Source organism: Solea senegalensis, linkage group LG9 (assembly GCF_019176455.1).
Source record: "Solea senegalensis isolate Sse05_10M linkage group LG9, IFAPA_SoseM_1, whole genome shotgun sequence".
Lineage (NCBI taxonomy): Eukaryota > Metazoa > Chordata > Actinopteri > Pleuronectiformes > Soleidae > Solea > Solea senegalensis.
In genome coordinates this window covers 24,915,188-24,940,590 of record NC_058029.1, presented here as the reverse complement: position 1 = coordinate 24,940,590, position 25,403 = coordinate 24,915,188, and the positions used below count along the sequence as shown (strand labels likewise).

Here is a 25,403-nt window from a genome sequence, read left to right as displayed (position 1 = left end):
ACACACACACACACACACACACACACACACACACACACACACACACACACACTGTATGTAGTGAGTGATGCAGAGGCTATGCTGTTGAGAGCGATGACACTTCAGCTCTGGTGTGTCTCTGTGGCTCTGCAGTGGCACTGCCAAAGCACTGGTTGGCAGTGCAGGTCCTGTGTCGCTGTGGACACATGTTGGACTTTGAATGAGTCCTAATCCCAGCGTCACTGACACAGATTTAATGGCATCAGCTCGTAAGTGATTGAGTGTGAGAGGCAACAAGGACTTAACTAAAGGTTTCATAGGAGGCTCACATGCCAATCTCAGCTGACACAGGGCGATAGGTTCACTCTGGACCACACACACAGAGACAAACAACCATTTACCCTCATGGTTAATTTAGAGTGTCCAATTTAACCCGGAGAACACCCACACACACATACGCACACATGCAAACTCCATGCAGAAAGACCCTTGTTCCGACCGGTGCTTGAACCCAGGTCTTCTTGCTGTAAAGGCAAGCGTGCTAACCACTACACCAACCGTGTGGTCGAATCTGGCAATACAATACATATAAATATCTGAGTGTTTTTTAAATAATTAAAATAAGTTTTCAGATTTCTCTGCATCTTAAATGTGAATATTTTGCTTCATATAACAAAGAAATCATTAAAACTGAATGATTTAAATTTGAGAACGTTGTAATTTCCAGGTACGGGTTAATCCATTATGAAAATAATCTCGAGTTGCAGCAGGACATACATCTTGATATTTTTCTTTCAGCTGATTAATAACAAAGCGACTGTTGTAATAAAAGGGTCAAGACTTAGTTAGACTGAATCAACATGTTTAACCAAAACTCTTTAAATGAAAATGTTGCTTGAATAAAATAAAATAAATGTCCTGTATGACAAATATACACTGCTGTTTAATTAATGACGTGAGTAATGTTCAGGTGCTGCTCAGACACACAGAGGAAAAGCTTCCATGACCCATGTGTGGGTCCCGACCCAGTGATTCCCAGACACTGTGTCGCTGTTATAAAATCACTGGAGCAGAAACTGGAAAAAGAAAAACAGAAACTCCAGTATGATCCAAAAAGCACAAATATCAGCAGTGGCATTTTACTGGAACCATGTTGTTTATTTCTTCTTCTTCTTTTTCGTCTTTTTTGGAGCAGAATATTTGTTGACACAGTTGAAGCATCGGCACAAATGTCTTGTTTACGGTTTAGTATTTTGATGGATGAAAAATGTCCCTATCGGAGTGTAATTGGTCAAACACTGGACACAGAAAAGTGGTGTCGAGTCATCGCTAAAAATAATTCTGATTCATGATATTTTAAACTCAATAAAGTCAGATTTGCAAACAGAAAGAGGCATTTGGATTTTTCCTTGTGTCTCCACTGGCAGCTGTATTTTCAGTAAAAGTGTCTCAACGCACAATATGTGTCAGTACCTAACCCAACTATCCTTTTGACTTGTAAGCCTTGATCTCAATCCCATCAAACACTTCTTGGGAGGAATTGAACCACCAACCGCGAGCCAAGTCTTATCACCTGACATCAGTTCCTGACCTCACTCCTGCGTCTCTGTGGGAGACAATCCTTCATCCGGCCTCTGAAACCTGGAGTCAGACAGCCTTCCAGGAAAAGTGGACAAACATGCTTTTGGCTGGCTGTGGGCTGTATTTGTTTTTGATGCAGGACATGTAATAGATTACAGACATGTAACAGATTACAGACATGTAAGAGATTACAGACATGTAAGAGATTACAGACATGTAACAGATTACAGACATGTAAGAGATTACAGACATGTCACAGATTACAGACATGTAACAGATTACAGACATGTAAGAGATTACAGACATGTAGAGATTACAGACATGTCTGAATTACAGACATGTAATAGATTACAGACATGTAACAGATTACAGACATGTAAGAGATTACAGACATGTCACAGATTACAGACATGTAATAGATTACAGCCATGTAACAGATTACAGACATGTAAGAGATTACAGCCATGTAACGATTACAGACATGTCACAGATTAGACATAGATTACAGACATGTAACAGATTACAGCCATATAAGAGATTACAGACATGTAATAGATTACAGACATGTAACAGATTACAGACATGTCATGGATTACAGACATGTCACAGATTACAGACATGTAAGAGATTACAGACATGTAAGGGATTACAGCCATGTAAGAGATTACAGACATGTCTGAATTACAGACATGTGAGATTACAGACTTACAGACATGTAAGAGATTACAGACATGTAAGGGATTACAGCCATGTAAGAGATTACGGACATGTCACAGATTACAGACATGTAAGAGATTACAGACTTTTAAGAGATTACAGACATGTAAGAGATTACAGACATGTAAGAGATTACAGACATGTCACAGATTACAGACATGTAACAGATTACAGCCATGTAACAGATTACAGACATGTAATACATTACACACGTAACAGATTACAGACATGTAACAGATTACAGACATGTAACAGATTACAGACATGTAATACAGTACACACGTAACAGATTACAGACATGTAATACATTACACACATGTAACAGATTACAGTCATGTAACAGATTACAGACATCAAATGATTTATTAGTACAGGAGGAGGTAAAACCAGAGAGCTGCCTTACGCTGGATGTTTTGAACTATTTTCTGTGTTCAACGAAACAATAGCAAGAAAAACAAAAGAATATATATTTGATTTTTTTTAAATTTAAGTGTTCTCTTTTTTCTTTTTTTAAATTAAAATCGTGTATGGTCTTACCTTTATATGTATATATATTGTAAGTCCATGCGCATAATCCTTCTCCAAGGATATCTATGGGGCTCAGCACTGCCCCCTATCAGTGTGGCACGGTACTTTCTGCCTCACCCCGTGCATTTTCACTGAAAGACTAAACAGGTCAAACACATTCATTAGATATATTAGACAGACTGTGCAGTACATGTGTAATCAAACATGTATATTGGCGATGTAAAGAGAGGCAGCGATGGACATGCACCAACTGCCTGCTTCAGTCAGGGTGTGCGACACAGAGCGGAGCTCATCACTGCCTCACCTCAAAGGTCTCCTGTGTGTCTGAACAGGAAATGTGTAAATTCTGCCATTTTGAAATCATACAGAACACTCGTGTATAGAACAGCCAAGTGGACAAAATGGATTTTCTTTTATCATTGTTAGTATTTTACTTGTCATGATGATGATGATGATGATGATGATGATGACTGCCTCCCCTGAGCGCACGTCGCTGGTGTACACACACACACACCACAGTCAGATCATTTAGTTTCAAAGATGGAATTGTAAACAAATCTTTTGGTAAAGAAGGAAATGTTGCACATGTAAACTGTGTCTGTGTGATATAACACGTCGTGAATACGGTGTGTTCTCATAAACACTGTAACATCAGTACATCATATTTACGAGATGTTTGTCTTTTTTTTAATTTTAGATACTTTATTAATCCCCTTAGGGAAATGATTCTCTGCGTTTTGACCCATCCTAGAGTTAGGAGCAGTGGGCTGCCACACTGAGTAGCGCCCGGGGAGCAATGGGGGTTGGGTACCTTGCTCAGGGGTACCCCAGCCCTTTCGACCTGGTGGGGACTTGAACTGGCGACCTTCCGGTTACAAGCCAAGTTCCCTTTCCACTTGGCCACAGGTTGCCCCTTGTGTATTTTTTTTTTATTTTTTTCTTTCTTTCTGATATTTAATACTGCTTTAAAGGAATAATGCAGGTTTTAGAAGTGTACTTGCATAAAGCCCCTGTGCCGAAAGTTAACTGGAGACACAGAAGCTTACGCTCACTGAAAACATGGCTGACAGTGGGACACAGAAAAAACGGATTTTACCAACTCACCAAAAGGCTCACAGAATAAAGTGTAAGCCCACTCAAGTTTATAATACGTTACTAGTATGTGTGCTACTTTATTTTGCTGTTAAACAGCCTGTTTCTGACTTTTCAACTGAGGCTTGTGTCTCTTTGATTTTACACGGCAGCATATGGGAGTTTTTGATTCACTGCTGCCTGCATCAGCAAGTTCAAATGTTATTTTGGGACTCAAGCATTTGAATTTCTGCATTTGGATTCACCAAAATGTCACAGGCAGAACAAGGCAGCACCTGTGTCCCTGTGAGATAACAATGCTGCTTTTGGTTTAGGAGAGAGAGTGATTTTCTGACTTTATATCAAATGAATGACAGAACTGGATACACTGCTGTTATGGAGGAGATATTTTCTAAAGGAAGCACACGAGGACCAATGATTCCAGTGGTTCTACTGCTGGAAACAAAATGATTGTCTTTAGCAGCTGCAGGTGCCTAAAGAACCTGCTGTGGTTTCTATGACAATATATTTGATGTGATATGTCTGAGTGAACTGGTGCGTGCATGTGCACATCCATGTGTGTGTGTGTCTGGAACACAAACGCACACACATGGATGTGTGTTCTTTAAACAAGGGGCTCTTTCACAGCCCCAGCCTGTGGTGACTTAAATAATACCCTCCCCTCCATCACAGATGGACCACTCCTCTGTCCAGGGTTTCATCTCTGGGTCAGTGCTTCCCCCTATGTTGCCCCAGTTGTCATGGTTACAGCCGTACGCGTCACCCAGGACAACACATAGGGGTGGGAGTTGGGGTTGGGGGGGGGGATTGCTTTCAGACTTGCTTCAGTGACTTTTGGAGTTTGCCATGAATTATAACGCAGAGGCTCCGGGGGCCGAATCTCGCTGGCAGTGTCTGAAATATGGCTGCGGTTTTGTTTGCTGTGATATATGGAGGCAACAGTGTTGGCCACGCTGTGCTGCTCTGGCTGCACTTTATTTCTCAGCACAGAAATTACTGTGCTTGTTTATGTTGAAAGAATGCACAGCAGAGGTAATTACAGTATAATGGGGCGTGGGGAGTTTCACCAGTCGGGTGGAAATCAAAGAGATTACAAATACCCGTACCTCACAGTCAGTTTTTATCACGCAGAGGAAGACTGTCCATGAGGTTTATCTGTTAGTCATGTCTGAACTGTGGACATGCAGCTGTGGTGCTGTTTAAGGATCTGCTTATCTAAAGATGTAAGACACAGCAGTATATCTGGACGTCCGTGTGTCCCAATTTGTGAACGTGGTATCTCAAAACACCTGAGGAGAACTGTTGCCAAATTGGGTAGAATTGCTCCGCTTGGTCTCAGGGGAAAACTGAGCTGACTGTCCATGAGAAAACAAGTGTAGGTCAATCCACTTTTTTCTTCTTTTTTTTTTATCATACTGGCATTTTCTCCGCACAGAAACGGCGCTCTGGGAGCCCTGAAACACTATTTTTGGAAAAGGGGTCACAGAGCAGGAGAATCTCAAAATGCCACCCTTGCATTTTCATCTAAACAACGAATTCTTTCCTTTGTCACTCTGGCTTTCTTCATTCTGTCTTTTGTATGTGACTTTTACAGGAAATGTTTGAAGGTAATAAATCAAATTTGCACATGTTGTTATTAAATCAAAGTTAAATCAAAGGTCTTGCACTTTAGCAAGATTTTTATGAGGATTTTGTGAGACTTTTGCGAGACCTCCTGATTCTGAGGACTCCTTGTCGAAGGCCATGATCTTGCAAGGCTGGTTTTCCACTAACAGACAGTAGGGGGCAGTGGAAACAGCCCCCTATCTCCATGCAAGGAGACATTTAACCAGTAGTGAACCGTGGGGTTTCAGTCAGGGCCTTCAGTAAAAAATAAAAAAAAAACACGCCATTGGTTTCCAAATAGGAAACGGCAGCTTCAACGAAAGGCCAGCAATGATACTAGAGCAGGTCCACGGAGCTATGATGCATTTAATGACATCCAGGAAAATCCAGCTCAGCTTCACAAAAAATAACCATATTCTTTCTGGAAATAGAATCATAACATACTGAAAAAGTCATTGAATTCAGACATGTTCAGACACAAATTAATTTGATTATTAAAAATAATAATAATAATAAAAAAAAAATACTTTTTTGATAATGGCCCTGCTGGTCCTGACAGCCCAACACTGCATTTAACCATCACAAAGCTGTTCAATTTGTGTAAACGTCCTGCATAGTCCTGCTTTAAAAATCTTAATAAGATATTTAGAAATCATGATATCCTGGAATACCTGGAAAAATGTCGGCTCTCACTCACAATAAATCACCAAGACTGTATGACCTCATGCAGAGGTCTGACACTGGTAATACTATCCTGAGTGATTCAGTCACAAAAGGACAGAGTAAGTACAGGTTTTCAGATCCAATCCCACGACCTCGTTTAGAAGTGAACACACTGATGATTGTAGTGAGTAATGTAAACATCATTTACCATTATATGTACACATGCTTCGACACACTCAGGGTCTCAGAGGGTTATGTGACGTAAACCGTGGTTGTCCCTTTAAATGACTGTAACACCATTCTCATCTTTGTTATGTTGTCATGGAGACAACTCATCATCAAATCATCATGCTGTGTGCTTCTTTGGAAAACTTTGATGTTAAGATTTGAAGGATGCAGGCAGGATGATGTGACGTGTGTAATGTGTGTCCAGGTATTACTAATGTTGTGGGGACCTAAACCTGTTTACACAGTCACATTATGGGGATTTGTCTTCCTTGTGGGGACAAAAAGCAAGTCCCCATAACGTAAATTACTACATTTTAAGGTGAAGGTATGTTTTAAGGTTAGGCTGAGATTGAGATTAGGGTTAGGGTTAGGATTAGGATTAGGCCAGTAGTAATTGTGGTTATGGTTAGAGTAAGTCTCCAGGAAATGAATGTAAGTCAATGCAATGTCCCCTCATGTCATGAATGTCGAACATATGTGTGTGTGTGTGTGTGTGTGTGTGTGTGTGTGATTCATTAACACGTATATTTGTGTCATGAATGGCGGTGATTGATTTTCATAATGTGTCAGAAAGGTGCTGGTCTATGACACACACACACATAGTTGTGTGATGTGGTGTGTCAGCAGCCGTGTGAAAAGATTAATCACACACACATACATATATACAGTATACACACACACGTGTATATATATATATATATATATGTACAGATTTGGAGAATGTTCACTCACTAGTAGAATATTGTATGACTGCAGCAGTTATTCAATTATTAATCGTCAGCTGTTTTCATAATGGATTCATCACTGTTTGTAATAATTATCATAAGCTGTCTGATTTTTCGGCTTCTTCAATGTGATTTTCATTTCCAGGTTTGGTAAACACTGATCAACAGATGAATGGATGATGAAGATAATCGTTGCAGCATAGTTGTGTGAGAGAGGCTATACAGTAAAGTCAATCAAAAGAACATTTGTTCCAGTTTCACCTCAAGGCTACAGGTGCACATAAAAACTGTTCTTTAGAAAGGTTAGTCACGTTTGCTGTTTGACTACATGATGAAGGTTTTTATTCACGCAAATAAAACGGTCAAACTGTAATTACTCTGGAGACAATTGTTGTTGATTTTGGTCTTTGCAGAGAACACAATTGTACCTTTGTATTTAGTATTGTTACGGTGCAGGTGCTTCTGGGTGCTGAATTGTACTTAAACTGGCACAGCTTGATTAGGTACAAAAAGGTTTATGCCCCCCACTGACAAGCATTTGTCACCCTCAACCCTTTTAGCTCCACATTTGTACTTGTGTTTGTGAGAGTGTATGGAGAGAGAGACAGAGACAGAGACAGAGACAGAGACAGAGAGACTGTGATCCATCCACCATGCTGATTCTGCAGCAGTGACTTATGCAATCTCAAGTTCACCATCAGCACTATTATGTGGTCTCATGCTGCTAAGCTTATGGCTGGGTAAGTGGTAGTTTACTCAAGAGTTGCCTCTCTCGCTCTCTTACTCTGCTCCACCACCTCCTCCTTTTTTACTGTCTCTGAGAAAAGAGCTGCTATTTGTTAACGTCGTCTTTAGCTTCCGTGGAACTCTTCCTGTCTTTTTTCTGTCCCGACTCCTCCCACTTGTCTTCTTCATTGCATCCGTTGTGTCCACTTATCGTCCGTCTCTTGTCAAGCCTTAGTTAGTTCACTGTTTTGGCCTTGATTCAGATAATGATGGTCACTGGATAGTCATGAGGTGACCAAAGTATAATCCTACTCCAACTCTCTTATACTTATCTTCTATTAAAGATTTGTTTTGAAAAAGAAATCCTACATCTGCCCGTTTATCAGGTTCCTGTCTCCTCTTTGTCTGCAGGACTGGGTTTTCCTCACTCGCTTCTGTTTCCTCACCGACTTTGGCCGTTTGGACTTCAGGTTCCGATATCCAAAGGTATGTTTTTGTGGTTTATCCATCTATTATTTCCAGGACTTTGCCAGATTTTTCTCACACTTTCTTCTCTTAACAACACATTTCTCTTTCACCCTTCCTTCTTTTCTCAACAAGTTTGAACCAATTTATTAACAATTTAATTAATTGTCACTCCAATAATTGCTAGTGGTGCTAGCGAGTGTTCATTACATACAACACTCAGTGGAGTAGGATGGAATAAAAGGGAAATCACGGACAACAGGAGGACGCTCCAACAGCTTTGAGCTAAAATGGAATCACGTTACATCGGTGAGGTCGTAGTTAACTTCATTTCTTATATTATTTACCAGAAACACACGTCTGTCAGGTTTAGCGTGAGAGAGGATTCGCTTGGGTTATTCATGGGCATTTGGTGCAGTCTCTCCACCAAAGCAGGGGGCGCTATCTGCAGGCAGAGGAGAGTCTCCCACATGTACTCTAGCCTTGCATCTCCGTGATGCTGTCACTGTGATACCTGACACTGTCATATGATATGGTAGATCACCATATGTTCGCCCTCTGCTGGATTCTAAGGGTACTACACAAATAGACTCTTAATAATATAAAAAAGTTTGACCTGGGGCCAAAGGCAGCCCAGCCTGGGGACTGAATTTAATGCGGCACCCATAGCAAACAAAGTTGCAAGGGCATCTTATAGAGCACTGCATCCCTTTTAATCCCACTGTTACCTGCTGCAGTGCATTGTGAAATGGGATTCATTACAGATCAGATTTGATGTCGTCTATCTGAACGTGACCATCCTATCATCATGTCATCAACAGAAAAAGCAGCACTTGTGAGAACACTTGCTATTGAGTGGGAGATAAGATAAGAACCTCAGAAACAATAGTTCCACAGTGAACTTGTAGGTTTCGATTTAGATTTAGAGTTGAGGATGATTTCAATGTGTAACACATGTGACCAGTTAACGGACTCTGATATGTTTTCCATCATGTTGCATGGACACATTTTGCATGTACAGTATATCTGATCCAGGACACAGGTGCAACCAGTCTGGTTAGAGAATTGATTATAGTTCAGTGTCTGCACAGACCTGAACCACTGAACGAAGCCCACATTTTACACATAATATATACTTCATATACTCTGATCACGTACCCTGGTATATACACTGTGTGCACAATTATTAGGCAAGTGAGTATTTTTATGCATATTTTCTAACTTCAAGCTGTATAAACTCGAGTGCTTATTGGATTCAAGCATACCAGGTGATGTGTATTTGTGTAATTCTATCACAAGGTGTGCATAATTATTAGGCAGCTTCTCTTCCTCAGGCAAAATGGGCCAAAAAACAGATTGAACGGACTCTGAAAAGTCCAAAATTGTAAAAAGTCTTTCAGAGGGATGCAGCACTCTTGAAATTGCTAAAATTGAGGATGCCTTAAGGATGAAAAATAATGACATGTCCCCCTTCCTCACCTGACCTCAACACTATTGAGAACCTGTGGGCCCTGTTTAAACAGGAGATTCACAGTGAAAGAAAACAGTACACCTCTCTGAACAGTGTCTGGGAGGCTGTGGTTGCTGCTGCACAAAAGGTCGATTGTCAACAGATCAAGAAACTGACAGACTCCATGAATGGAAGGCTTGTGACTGTTATTGAAAAGAAGGGTGGCTATATTGGTCACTGATTTGTTTTTTTGACATGTCAGAAATGTTTATTTGTATATTTATATGCACACTAACAGTTGCCTTATAATTGTGCACATATTCTCCTAAGAAAGACAAAACCTCACTTTTACTTTCTTAAATATTCAGGTTCAGGTTCGTTAACATTTTGGATTGACCGAGGTGTTCAATAATAAAATGAACCCTCAAAAATACAACTTGCCTAATAATTGTGCACACAGTGTACAGTAGAACAGTATTTCAGATCCCTCCCCCCAGAGGAAGCTCACACACCACTGTTAGAGAACCATGACCAAGCAGCAAGAGAACTGGGCTCGTGACCAAAGGGTTGCCAGTCGAGTTCCCTCTAGGTCAATGTTACCCCTGAGCAAGATACATTTAATCATCAATAGCTGCTCTTTAGTTTTTATGTTAACCTCGTGTAGAGTTTGTCTGCAAACGTTCAGTTTAGTCGTTTTGTGCATACTAGTCTATCTGACTCGCACATGTGGAAACGAGGAGCTCCTCTTCCTTCATCTCCACCAGTGCATCACTCTTCCTCCTCCTCCTCCTCTTCGTTCCATCTCCTCCGTCCCTTTCACTCTCCTCCACTGCGTCTATCTTCTCCATTCTCTGTTTCATACTGTTAGCCTGCAGACTTGTAATTTAAATCTGTTTAAAAGTGTCTGGCCGCCTCGTCTCTGATCGATGCACAAGCCTTTTCTCCTAATCTGCCCCCCCCCCCCGTTCTCTCCTGTGCAGTCGCGCTGCTGTCAGAACATACTGCTCTACTTTGATGACAGTTCTCAGTGGCCAGCTGTGTACAAAAGGCCTGAAAAGGTGAGACAGTGAAAACATACACTCTGCATCATGTGTTGGTTTTATTGTTTTATTGGTTTGTTTGCAATGAAAACATCAGAGAAAAAAACCGTGTGAACCCATTAAGGGCTTATTTTATTCTATAATGGTAAAGTGGAGCTGTAACTATCATAACAATCTGTGGAAAATGTCAGAAAATGTCACTGAGTGTTTTTCAAACCTGGAAATGATGATGTTCTCAGATGTCTTTGTTTTGTCCACAAACCCAAACGATTCAGTTTGAACCATTTCTTTGTTATACGGAGCAGAAACACCAGCAAATATTCACATTTAAGAAGCCGAAGAAAACCCAACGCTTTTATTAATTAATTATTGAAGAAACACTGACACTGATTAATTGATTCATCGAGAAAATAAACAACAGTTTTGAATGGATTGTAAAAATAATGGTTAACGGCAGTGCTAATCTTATTGAATGACATTGTTACTGATTTCTCTGGTTGAATATTTGTGTGACTGAGAATTACAAGTAGAAAAATGCTTCAACACTTTTTTGGTAGATTTGGACTTGTGTGTTCCATCTTAAACGTAAATGTACATAATTGAAAAATATGATAATGATTAATGATTTAAGATATACGTTCTGGCCCATACAATATTACAGAGAGGAGTGGAAAAAAGCTCTTATTCTGAGACTTTGTAACCACAGACAAAATTGATCTTTCAAAGTAAGTTACTCGTCAATCAGAATCCCTTCAATTATCACTAATTGATTAAAAATTCTAATTTATTTCTGCCGATTTCCCAGTGTTTCACTCTAATACTCCACAAATACAGTCCTATTTTCTAATTTAGACTCATCACAGGGCCCATGACTCCAATTTAACGTGAATTTAAGGATCTATACTGTCTCATGCTGCTCCCAATATAACAAACCCACTTTACCAATTCTCCGAGAAAATGAGGTTTTGGGAAATTGAGACAAAGATTCATTTTTCTTGATGACACAAAAATGGTACGATCTATATGTGTGAGCAAGTAGAGCAGTGGTTCTCAGATGGGGGTGTTTGAGAATGAAAAACCTTCCAGATGAATCAATTCAAATGATCATGAGTTATATAAACCTCTATCATCAGTATTATTATTATTATTATTATTATTATTGTTATTTGAACAAAGGCTCCACAGCACAAGAAAAACAAGTTCATTTTCATTTTGTAATCTGAAGTAGTTTAGATTACTTTCTAAAAGAATGATTGATTGACAGTTTACTAACTTTATTCCCTTAACTTGATGAAACTCTCCTTGAATGTAAGAGCAAAGTCTGTAAAGTATTGGTATAATGATGTTTTTAGTTTAGATAAAACTTAATTTAATTTAATTTTAGTGTGATGTGTGGTGAAATGTGTTAAAGCAGGGGAGACAAACTCAATTATGACACAATATTCCATCAGGATATCACATATATCTAAGATATTCATGATGATATTCTACAGAATTTCACAGTAAAAGTGCTTGTGGAGTGATGTATACTTCACAATAAAACACATTTATGATGCAAAAAAATATACATATATATATATATACATATATAAACCATAACAATACAACAATAAAAACAGTATATTTCCACATTCCACATATTCACAGACTCACTGACTGTATCGTGTGTATTTCTCATGTGGTGAAGTCCATTATTGTTGAACGTTATTATTCTGTGATCTTTGAATTTTAAAAGAGTCACCCCACACACACACACACACACACACACACACACACTTCCCACCCCCATGTTGTTTATCCCATTCCATCCATGCTTGTGTTTATTCATTAAAGGGATAGTTCCGTGTTTTTGAAGCGTGGTTATATGAGACACTAAAACACAAGCTTAGGGAAGCGACCTGAGACACAAACAAAGTCTATGCTTGTTATGACTTAGTAAGAACATGTTTTCTCCTTTAGCTCATATCTGACACCAGTGTGTCAAACATGGAAGCTTCTGTTTCCCCGTGAGCTAAAATGGACTTTGGTGCAGGAGAGTGAACAGTTTACAGTCAGAAAAGTAAAAGCTTTTTTGTTGGTCTGTTGGCACTTGGGAGAACAACAAAGTAAGAATTGAATTGCACAATTGCACCATTGACCCGGTGTTTTTACATGACAGTAAACTTCTTCAACCTTGAATCTAACCTTGAATCAGTGAGAGTGAGCGTCAGTGTCTCAGAGCAGGGGCCACAGCAGTGGCATGGACAATGACAGATATATCAGAGAGCTGCAATGATGAGTCTTTTTTGAACTATTTTGATAATTGATTTGTCAGATTTTCAGCTTCTTAAATATTCATATTTTCTCTTTCTTTTGGTTCATTAAAACTGAATAAATTAAATTTCTGGACAAAACAAAACATTTAAGAAATAATAATTTTTGGGGACTGGGAACTAATTGATTATTCGACAAGAAACGGATAGATTAATAGATTATAAAACTAATCTTTAATTACTGCCCTACATTAAATTAAATTAAATTAAATTAAATTAAATTAAATTAAATTAAATTAAATTAAATTAAATTAAATTAAATTAAATTAAATTAATTAAATTAAATTAAATTGATCCCACACTGGGGAATTTTACATTGTTACAGCGGCAAAGGGTTCAGAGAAAAATGACAAATGAAAAGGGTAAAATAAGGTATTAAAATGATGCAATATTATAAAACAAATGTAACTGAAATATAACAAAAGTGTTAATAGATTAAAAAGTAAAAAAGAGAGATATATACACCGAACATCGGAAAGAAAGTGCTGAGGAATTATTGCAAACAAACGTGGTCTTTGTCACTTTGCCTGGAGCTGGATTGTAGGCACCAGTCAGGCTGGTTTCAAATATTTATGAAGCTGCTGATGTTGGAAGATAATCCAGATTTACTTTACTCAGAAGGGTGCCAAAAATGTAACGTGAAGCAAAACATCCAGCGAGCAGCAGCTGTGAAGACAAATCCTCCTCGATGACTAGAGAGGTCAGGGGAGAATTGTCTGTCTCGTTGGAGCTGACAGAAAGGCTGCGGTAACTCGGATTAACGCGCCTAACAACTGTGGTGAGCACAGGAGCGTGTCAGAATGCACAACACATCAAATGTTGAGAGCAGATGGGCTGCTGTCAGCCAGCAAGACACAATCTGAGACAGATGATGACTCACACACACACACAGATCTAAAAGTCTGCTGAGTCACACACACACACACACACACACAGTTTGACATCAGTATCATCCATCGATGATCCTAACAGCCCGGACAGGTGCTGCTTTAACAGTGTTGTTGCTGACCAATCACTTTATATCCCGAGTTATGAATTATGTATCATGCAACCATTCGTCACACTCTGGTGTTTAACACACAACATACATCACTAACACTAACTGAATTTCTGGATTCTGGATTGTTCCATTTATAGTATAATAATAAATCATATCTTATCTTTGTTTTGAATCTATCACTCAGGGAATATTGAATTAAAGTGTGATTTTAAAAAATAAATCCCTAGGAATGTATACTGGCAAGAATTTTACCCCTTCAAGATTATCCCAATTATTAGTTTGTAAGAGCTCATTGTGTTTATTTGTTTGTCCTTATCTCTTATGGTGTTCCTGAAATGTGCAAAATAAGAAAGAACGGCTGTACATTAATAAACCCTTCTGGAAACATCGGTACACGTCACCATTGTCTGGCTGGGTTCCCTACAATATCAAATACTTTATGATAATATCATATGTACCGGACGATTTGATTACAATAAAGAATCAAATAGCACCACTCGAATCAGAATCAGAATCAGAATCAGAAGAGCTTTATTGCCAAGTATGATTTGCACATACAAGGAATTTGTTCTGGGGACATAGGTGCATAACAAGCATACAAAATTTAAAAAAAAAGTGAAACAGTAAGAAGTTAAGTGAAACAGTAAAACAGTAAAACTCTAAGTGTTCAGCAGTCACACATACGAGAGACAAATCCATCACTGAAGAGATTTTAATTTAAACAGCTTCACTACATCACATTTCAGTCACACACCTTCTCAACTTCTTCTCCTCGTCCGTGTTCTCACGCGTGCGCTCTTATTTCCACCTCTGACAGAACTGCTACCAGAAGGAGGCAGTGCTGAGGCCCGAGAACAACCAGGTCATCAACCTCACCACTCGCTACACCTGGTCTGGCTGTGTGGTAAGAACACACCAAACACCTGTACTGAGAAGCATAGACCGAATAGAATAGAATAGAGTAGAATAGAGTAGAATAGAATAGAATAGAATAGAGTAGAATAGAATATACTTTATTAATCCCTTGTGGGAAATTCTTTCGTCACAGCGCTCCAGTGTACAAAGGTAACGAATGTTATAGCAGCAGTTTTTTTTAATAAACCTAAGAATAAAATTACACAGTAAAGAATACGAATAAAAGTTAAGTTAAAAGTTTCAAGAATAGATGACCTGTGACTTCCTAGCATTGTGATATACTGTTATGTCTCTCACAGAGAATTTCATGGTTTAGAACCATGATATACAACTTTTCCTGGGGTACATGAAGCTGTGCCCAACACTTAATTCTGAAAAATAATAAGAAGCTGAGTGAGCGTGAGTGGGGATCAGTGCAGGGGGCGTGGTCTGGTGGTGAAATCTGACACCAAGTAGCAACAAGTTTCCTCTCAATTGCTCACACAGCGTTTATGGTAAAAATGGTTTGGTTTGTATTTTTACAGTGATTTTCTCGTCTCCATGACCATTTAAAGCTGCTTTATACTACCACTAGTGTACTAGTGCAGTAGTACACTACAGCACTACTGCATCTATGTGCAGTGCATTACCTGTCACTCATCTCGACCAAGGACACGTGGGTATGTAGACAAGCTGAACCTGAGATCCGTGGCCTCTCATGGTGTCAAGAGAAGCTGCATCACACAGTCGTCTGTCATTGAAACAGGAAACAAGCATGATGATCAACGTTTGTTTATCTCGGTCGACATCACAGAGATGGACAGACTGTCGTTGTAGTTGTACTTGCGTCTCTCAGTCATGTGATCGTCAGAATACTTGTCCTATCTTTTAATGGACTTTGTCAACTGGATGTTAACTGTGTCTCGTCACACGATGACGTCACATCCATAACCTCGTCCATTGCCCTCCTCTGAATTTAATCATCTATTACTGCCCTAATAAATGTAATTTCCCACATCAGCAGGAAGGAAAAACTCAGCCACACAGACGCAAACTTTATTCAGGTATTAACTAAATTTAAAACTAAACAAGGCTCCAAATTTATGCATGATGCACAGCAGATTTTTTATCTATTTATTTTTTAATGGCTGTAATGAAAGTGATATTGTGGCTGTTTTTAGGTACCACACTATATCATGTTATCACTTTATCGCCCAACTCTGTTATTTGTTTCCCTCTAAATATTCTTTTCTAAGGAAAGAGGAGAAAGCAGCGAGTGAGAGCTAATGGTCTGTAATGTGTTTTCATAACATTGTGCTAATGCGCACATCCGCACTGTTAATGATGCTGCCCAGTCAAGATCTGTCTCTCCTGTCATAGCTTCCTTTTTTTCCATTTTAAGAAAAATATTCTTTTCAATAAGCAACGCGACATGTTTGTTTATCACATTAGGGAGTGTGATCACCAGCGTGACTGTTGTTGTGGCAGTTAGTGGATCCTGTCGCCACATCTCAGGCTATAGGGTGCTGTGAAACATGTTTGTATCCTGGTATATCGCTGATATGCCACTGTGGCAAGTGCGTCTCTGTTCTGGATGACACACTTCTGTCCCCGTCTGTCTCCGTCTCTCACAGGTGGAAGGAGACGGGAGCGAGGAGGTGCTGAGCTGCGTGGGTGGTCGTAGTTTCCGCTCGGTGAGGGAGCGATGGTGGTACATTGCTCTCAGCAAGTGTGGGGTAAGCACTGACCTCTCTGACCGAACCGCCTCTTTTCCTCCATGCAAGGGCAGGTGTTCCGCTGGGCGGTTACTATGGCGATGCGGACAGACTGAGAGGGTTTAAACACGCTGTCGTCGTCACAGAGAAACAAATGTCATCACTGTCGTTATAATCGTCATCATCATCATCGATCTGTCATGAAAGATGGTAGATGAACCTTTCCGTGGTATTCTTCAATGAGCTGAGTTATGAACTTGTCTAAGCTTTCTGACATTTTAATCTTTTTAAAGATTCTGCAGCCGACACAGAAAGTATGTCGGTAGACATTAAAAACTAAGGTGTATAACATTTAAATATAAACATTCAGACCACTGTCAAACACAATTCAGCTCCACAAACACACAGCTCTGTGTTTCTCAGTGTAGTGGTGTTTAAATGTTGTTGATGGGCGTTGACATTCCCTTCGTATACAGGAAGTGATTTGTTTTAGGTCAAGACGGTTGGAGGCAACGGCAGCATTGTGCAAGTAAAGCAAGTGTGCAAACAGGTGGGAGTTTCAGAGGTGAAATCTACTGCTCAAAAGTCCCGGTGGTTCAGCTGCTGCTGTCGGGTCTGATAGTATTGCTTGACAGATGAAGGCTGCAGCATATAAATAACATTACGTTGTTCTCAGAGACCAAACAGACGCAGGATAGTAGCAGAAATGACACAGTGCAGCTTTAAAATAGGGACAACTTCTAAATAGAACTGCACACCAAGTTTTGAGGCTACTAATTGTGCTAATTTTCAATTCAACCAGTCTAAATTTTGTCTGTGTATGTGCTTTCCCATGTGAGCATTTTGCACAAGGCAACATTCTGAATTCCTGCAGTAATCTAAATAAGTAAAATGAAAAAAAGTAAAAAAAGAGGGAGCTCTGCAAGGAAGTATAAGCCTTTTTTACAGTGTTTTTACACATGGGCAACATATGGCTTCAGGGAGAGATCGAGCACGCAGATTAACTTTATCTGAACCTCGGCGTCCTCTAGGAAAAAAAAAAAAACAACCACTAAAAATGAACCTTGTGTGTTCAAATTAGGGCGGAGCTTGCATCACACTACCAGTATCTGTCTGTAAACATTTAACACCACCACCTTCATGTGAGCAGCTCATGAGTGAGAACTGCAGATGTCTGTCATGCAGCTGGATCATTATTATGTGTTTATATTTATAATAGCTGATTATAGCTAGGTGGTAAATTGCTTTGTGCTCCTGAGTTCACTCAATGAAGAACGAGCGTCACCTTATTATAAAGAGCCTTTTAAGTTTGGTCTGTTTGTTGTTTTTGGATTCTGGTTTCTTTCCCTCCCCACCGGGCTTGAGTGCATATCCACCCAGCATTAGTGTCTGACTGAAGAGCGGGATTTAGCTTCAGTAGATAGTGTCACTGAGTTAAAAAGAAAAGAAAAAAGAAAAGAAATAGAGGAGCCAAAGGCAGGTTGCAAAAAAATGAACCAAACAACTGACAAAAGGCAAAAAGGAACAACGCAAACAGAAAAACCTCAAAACACAGGGAGTAGAAATAACAAGAGTGGGAATCTCTTGGAAAAACTACAGGAACAAAGTGACCTGATATAAAGCAGGAGCACAGAGACTAAACACACCAGGGAGGCGGGGTTAATAAGACACAGGTGAGCAAACTCGACCAGGAAATCATTCTAAATAAAACAGCAAGCCAAAAACCCCAAAACCCGAGGTAACTGTCCAAACCAAGAGTGCCTGGATTAAATCAGATTAGATATTAAATCAGGTAGATTTTCTTCGGTTAATTGGTTAGCGGTGCATCGACTGCACAGCACACAGTGGTATGGTAACTGTTGAGGAGTTTGTTTGCTTGTGTCACAACCCCTGGATCATTGGGTTTCCTGTTTCCTGTTTTATTTTGTATTTCCTCAGAGTGTGTGTACCTTGTCTAGTTTTGCTTCCTGTCCTATTGTGTTTGACCTGTGTATGATGTAGTCTGTATATACTCCTCAGTGTCTTTGTGGCTTAATGTCGTTTGTTTTAGTTTCAGGTCACATGTCCTCTCTCTCTGATCACTATAGTGTTCATGTGTTCCTGGTCTGCTTCCTGTGTTTCTGCTCCATGTTTTTTTTGGTTTGATTTTTACCTTTTTGCCCTTTTGTTTGTTTTATTTATAAAAGACACTTTTGTTCATGGACCACACGGTGGTGTAGCGAGAAGACCCGGGTTCGAGCCCCGGTTGGAACGAGGGCCTTTCTGCATGGAGTTTGCATGTTCTCCCCATGTGTGCGTGGGTTCTCTCCGGGTTCTCCGGCTTCCTCCCACAGTCCAAAAACATGCAATGTGGGGATTAGGTGAATTGGACACTCTAAATTGACCGTAGGAGTGAGTGTGAGAGTGAATGGTTGTTTGTCTCTATCTGTGTGTGGCCCTGCGATGGACTGGCGAACTGTCCAGGGTGTACCATTGCCCGATGTAGCTGAGATTGGCCCCGCGACCCTCTGGTGGAGGATAAAGCGGTTAGATGATGACTGACTGACTTTTGTTCATTTTTAGAAACTATATTTTGGCCCTCCATTTTTTTTTACACCTTTAAGAAATTTGTGTATGAGAGAGCAACTGCCGAAAATAACAGAAAACTATGAGTGAGATGGATTTTGGTGATAAAAACGTCAGAAAGAGAGAGGAGCCGTCATCAGCAGTCATCGAACCTAATTGAAATGACTGCTTTGATTGAGGGCCGATCAGCCGTTCACTCCAGTAAAATGGTGTCTCCACTTATATCGACAGCCAGTTTGACATTTGAACAGCAGAAGGAGTTGCTTCTTTTACAGCTTGAACATGGTAAACTCAAATTAGAGTTAGAAAAGCAGTTGCAGGGTGTAGATGATGTTGAGCTGATTTAAGATCGCAAACTTCCCACTGGTTGAGACTTCACAGGACTTTTCTTTGAGCAGTGTTATATGATGATTTTGATAAATGGTCTGTGTATATATATGTTTTTATTAGTCTTTTCTAGACCACTCAAAGCTGCTTTACTCATTCACTCACACATTCATGTGTCTACTGTACGTGCAGCACATTTTCTGTCACACATCCACAAACAATCAGCAATGTGGGATTGAGTGTCTTGCCCAACTATTTTAATGACCAATTATCGGTTTGAATATGTTTTTAAATAATTAAAACTAATTATTCCATCTTTCAGCTTCTGAAATGAGACATTTTTCCCAGTTTCTTTGCTCCATATAAGAAAAAACATTGTGTAAACTTAATAATTTTCGGTGTGTGGACAAAACAAGACATTCAAGAACATCATCATTTTGGTTGAGGAAAATTTAATCATTCTTTTTGCAACTACTAATGGAGAAAATAATTAACAGTTGAATCAATTATTAAAAAGAATCCTTAGTTGCAGCCAGAGTACATTATACTCAAATGCTGTTGTACATTGCATTACAGTCAAAATAGCAGTGAGGCCTCTAAAGTCATTAGGTCCTGCAGCTGATCCTGTCGCAGCACATCTGTCTCTGAATCGCCTCTGGACACTGTTTTGTGCTCCGTCTCTGCTCGGCAGCACAGAGACTCCTCTGAGTGCAACTTTCTGCTGCAGCTGTGTTTAACAGCCTTTAAAAGACCTATTGATTCACTGGCTTCAGGGACTTTTGTGGCTTTTGTTGTTTGGTGATGGGGACCCAACGTTGCGCTAATTGTGTGCCGGGAAAAAGGCGAGCGGCGTGTGGTAGCTGTGGTGTGTTTGTTTGTTGATCTTTGTGCTGAAATCCTGAGCCTGTAAACTGAAGACCAAAATAAGTGTGTGTGTGTGTGTGTTCTTGTGTGTGTCATCTCATATCTTTGTGAGGACCAAAAAAACATAGGGAGTGAGGACATTTTGTCTGTTCCTCACAGGTTAAAAGGGCTTTTTTGGGGTCAGGACCTGGTTTTAGGATTAGAATTAGGTTTAGGTTAAGGGTTAGGTCAAAGGTTAATTATGATCATTAAGGTACGGGTCTAATGAATGCATTTTGAGTGTCCTCAGTAAGAATGCTTTGAGAAATAAAATAGGCCTGGGCAACTGATATTTTGTCAATATTGTGACACAAGCAGTGTCGTATTAAGTGTGACTGACAAAATGAACACTGCTAAAAGTTTTAGTCATCGAAGATGTTTGTGATTTATGCATTTATGACATTTGTTTTTTACATTTTTTATTTTTGTTTTGTGAGAGCATTACAGTACAATAATTACTTTCATTTCAAATAACATACAATGGTATTTCCGTATAGAAAACAAGAAACAAAATACAGAAAGTCAAATGAAAGTATACTTGAGAACTCAAACAAATCGGGAAAGATAGACGTATATAAAAGAGCAAATTATTATTATTATTTTTTAAATAAATAAAATAAAACAATACACACTAGTTATAGGCCAAATAAAACATTCAAAAATAAAGCATAAAAATAGCATTACAGGATCATCCATTCGAGGTAAATGTCGCTTACTATACTTATCCACTCCTGCACTGTGGGCGGGTCAGGGAGAAGCCAACGCCTTGTCAGTGTTTTTTTACCAGCGGTTATAAAAATACGAAATAAATATTCATCAGCTCGCCTCACCTGTGAATCTGATTAAAAAAAATCTGTTCTTTCAAGATTACAGTCTTCTTTTAACTTTTCAAAGTTTTTAAATTGTCCCTTTTCTGTGAGAGAGTAGTATGTTGTTATTCCTTTCAAAATCCATGATTTAAATCCCTTATCTATAGTGTTAGGCCTAAATTCCGGATCATAGACACACCATTGGATTATCTGTAATTTATTACTTAATTTATACTCGTCTTTTATCATATTCCAGATTATTAGCTGTGCTTTGATCCATGGGTTCTGTGCCTTGTCTACAAATCTTCCCAGATGTTTGTGCAGTAGTGCTGCTTGTATTGGGGGGGAATCGATATCTTTCCATCTGGCTTGAAAGGATGGGTTTCACAAATTAATCAGGGGTTTAATCTGAGCTGCATAAAAATAATCCTTAAAATTAGATAGTGCCATTCCTTGCGTCATTTTTAGCGCAGATATTTTCTTTTACAGTATTTAAAAAGTACTGTAAAAGAATTATTCTATGGCCAATAAATGATGCAGATTTTCTTTTCTTCATCTGATATCTGATCAATAACAAATGATACACACAGGTTCTTAAATGGAATATGCTTTATATGAAATACAGTATATATCTTGTATATTGGGATATAAATCCTACCAACCCATAGTGTGAAATGCTTTTACTTTGTAGAATAATGCAGAATATCTTGTGGATGTGTGACAGTATCCGTGTCTGTCTGTCACTGTCACATCAGTGTCACACTGCTGGTCACCATTCAGTGTATTTGTGTGTGGTTGTGTTTGTGTGCTGTCACATAAGAGCACCGGCTGAAGAGGGATATGATTAGAGCAGATGCTTCCTGCGAGGTGTTGTTTATTGTTGCTCCATGGCGTGTGCTGATGGACACGCCGCCTAATGCTGTTGGACTCCAGTATGAAAGCTCATCTCAGCTCCCCGGGGGAGGGGGCTTGTGCATGCCGCACCACCCCGAAGCCAATTTCCACCCCGCGTCACTCGCGTCTCGCATCCCTTTTGCTTTCACACCTCTCCATCTCCCCTACCTCTGTCGCTCACAATCTCTGGCTCACGTACTCTTTCAGCTCCCACACTGTGACGAGCTGCTTACTTCTTTGTCTCCTGTCAGCCTGTCTATAATTGTGTTTTTCCTCCGCATCTTAGCATCATAATCAGTCTATTTCCCCCGTCCTTCTACTCTTTGAGTGCATTTTCCCACTTACACATTTCCCTGTCTTTGTTCCTGCTTCTGCTTTCATGTTCTCTCTTAACTTGTGTTGAAGTGCTTCCCAAAGTCCTATATGGAGGATGTTTACTCTCTTTACCAGATGTAAACTTGCATGAATGATGTCCTGTTGAACCACAAATAGTCATTATTTCATCAGGGGAAAAAGTCAGTATGAATTCAATTCTAGTCATTGGAGATGACGGAGCATATTGAAGCTTTTTCATAGGTCAGTAAAATCCATAGGGTTCATGTTTTACCTTCTTCTGTTGTTATTTCGTCAGGGTGGGAAAATCTTTAGAGCAAACTTTTTGCATTCTCTCACACTACCTTTGTGTTCTCTCTCGATACTTTTGTGTTCTCTCTCGATACTTTTGTGTTGTCTCTCGATACTTTAGTGTTCTCTCTCGATACTTTTGTGTTCTCTCTCGATACTTTAGTGTTCTCTCTCGATACTTTTGTGTTCTCTCTCGATACTTGTGTTCTCTCCGATACTTTTGTGTTCTCTCTCGATACTTTTGTGTTGTCTCGATACTTTAGTGTTCTCTCTCGATACTTTTGTGTTGTCTCGATACTTTTGTGTTCTCTCTCGATACTTTTATGTTGTCTCTCGATACTTTTTTGTTCTCTCGCGATACTTTTGTGTTCTCTCTCGATACTTTGTTTCTCTCGATACTTTTGTGTTCTCTCTCGATACTTTAGTGTTCTCTCTCGATACTTTGTGTTCTCTCTCGATATACTTTTATGTTGTCTCGATACTTTTTTGTTCTCTCCGATACTTTTTGTGTTCTCTCTCGATACTTTTGTGTTGTCTCGATACTTTTTGTTCTCTGATACTTTTGTGCTCTCTCGATACTTTTATGTCTCTCTCGATACTTTGTGTTCTCTCTCGATACTTTTGTGTTCTCTCGATACTTTTACTCTCTCGATACTTTTTGTTCTCTCTCTTTTGTGTTCTCTCGATACTTTTGTGTTCTCTCGATACTTTTTTGTTGTCTCGTACTTTTTGTGTTCTCTCTCGATACTTTTGTGTTCTCTCTCGATACTTTTGTGTTGTCTCGATACTTTTTGTTCTCTCGTGATACTTTTGTGTTCTCTCTCGATACTTTAGTGTCTCTCTCGATACTTTTTGTGTTGTCTCTCGATACTTTTTTGTTCTCTCGTGATACTTTTGTGTTCTCTCTCGATACTTTTGTGTTCTCTCTCGATACTTTTGTGTTGTCTCTCGATACTTTTTTGTTCTCTCTCGATACTTTTGTGTTCTCTCGATACTTTTGTGTTGTCTCTCGATACTTTTGTGTTCTCTCTCGATACTTTTGTGTTGTCTCTCGATACTTTTGTGTTCTCTCTCAATACTTTTGTGTTCTTTCTCGATAATTTTATGTCCTCTCGTGATAGTCGTACGATGTTCTGCCTGTTTGCGGTGTTTTTATGGCAAAAAAGTAACATGTAACATGTAACATGGCTCACAATGATGAGCATCAGATTTGCCAAGATGGTGTCAGTCAAATGTTTATGTTGGTGTGCTAGGAGTTATAAGAAATTGCATCTCTTGTGTCATGTACAGGTTTTATTCAGGCCTTAACCTGGTCTGAGCTCTCATGCACCGGAGTTTAGAGTATTCAACGAACACTAAATATTTGAATAGCATTTTTGCTAGAAACGTTCATCCCTACCACAAAGTAACTCACATGGAATCTTGCTGTTCCCTTTTCATGATTATTATAATGAATTATTGATAGACGAGATCAGCTGAATACAAGTGCATTTTATCACAAAGCTTGATAAAATTGCATATCTTAATTCATGAATGAAGAAACTTCTCTTTAGCGGTTATTTATCACACTGTGCAGCAGGCGTCTAATTACATCTGTGCGTCAGAGCTTAAAAAGTTCTGCACAGACAAACAGCACGTATTATTTCTCTGTGATGTTGCACTAAATAGATATTAGAAATAAAGTGAAAACAGCCGCACGATAACATGGTTTCATCGCATCAAACGAACCAACTGTTGTCAGACACAAGTGAAGAAACCTAAAAATAAAGAAAATAATTATTACAGCTTCATTATGCTGAGCAGAGCTGCTGTTAATGAAACAAAACCACACCACCAGGGAATCAAGGGAGAGCTGGAATTAGTTTGGCTGTTAATGAGTGCAGCCTCGGCCAGGTGATTCATCTTAATTGAAAAGCAGCCGACACACTCGGTCACACACACACACACACACACACACACACACAGTTTGCTTCTGAAGCGGCGCACTTCTGAGTAATAAATAAAGAAAATAGAAACAGGAGAGTTTGACAGCGTGTGGAGACTTCACAGCTAGAGGAGATGAACACACCTGATAGTGAAGTGCAATAAAAAGAAGAGTGTGAGTCTTTTTGTACAGTATACATTTGTTAGAGCTGCAATAAACGACTATACCATAAGGATTCATCAATTCATTAAGGAATGAATCGTCTTCCCCGATATGAGAATATAAAATTAACTGCACAATGTGATATAATGAAAATCAGTTTTGTTCTCAGTGTAATCAAAAAGTCCAATATTTGTAACTGAGAAGATAATTAGGGACATTTTGTACTTGAATAATATAAAATCAAAATAGATGCCTTTTATTTTCAGCTCATCATTTCAGTCAATAAATGGTAAAGTGTTTCCATATTTGGTCCAAATATATATGGACATAACTATACTTTTACTCAGGGTGTGTTTTCAGGGATGAGGCTCCTTAGTAAGTAATATTATTTTACAGCATTATCTTTAAGGAGTTTGTTTAAGGGCTGCAAAAGTGAATCGATTGCCAAGTTAACCGTTCGATGTTATTAAGGCTA

General features: G+C 39.2%; 1 protein-coding gene across 1 annotated transcript in view; it reads left to right on the top strand.

Annotated features, from left to right (window-relative positions):
- The window catches only part of tmem145 (transmembrane protein 145), an 83,737-nt gene that overhangs the window by 13,650 nt on the left and 44,684 nt on the right, over positions 1-25,403 (top strand). Inside the window, 4 exon segments of the mRNA XM_044034829.1 lie at positions 8,256-8,330; positions 10,740-10,817; positions 14,929-15,015; positions 16,640-16,741. Coding sequence (XP_043890764.1) covers positions 8,256-8,330; positions 10,740-10,817; positions 14,929-15,015; positions 16,640-16,741 — 342 coding nt within the window.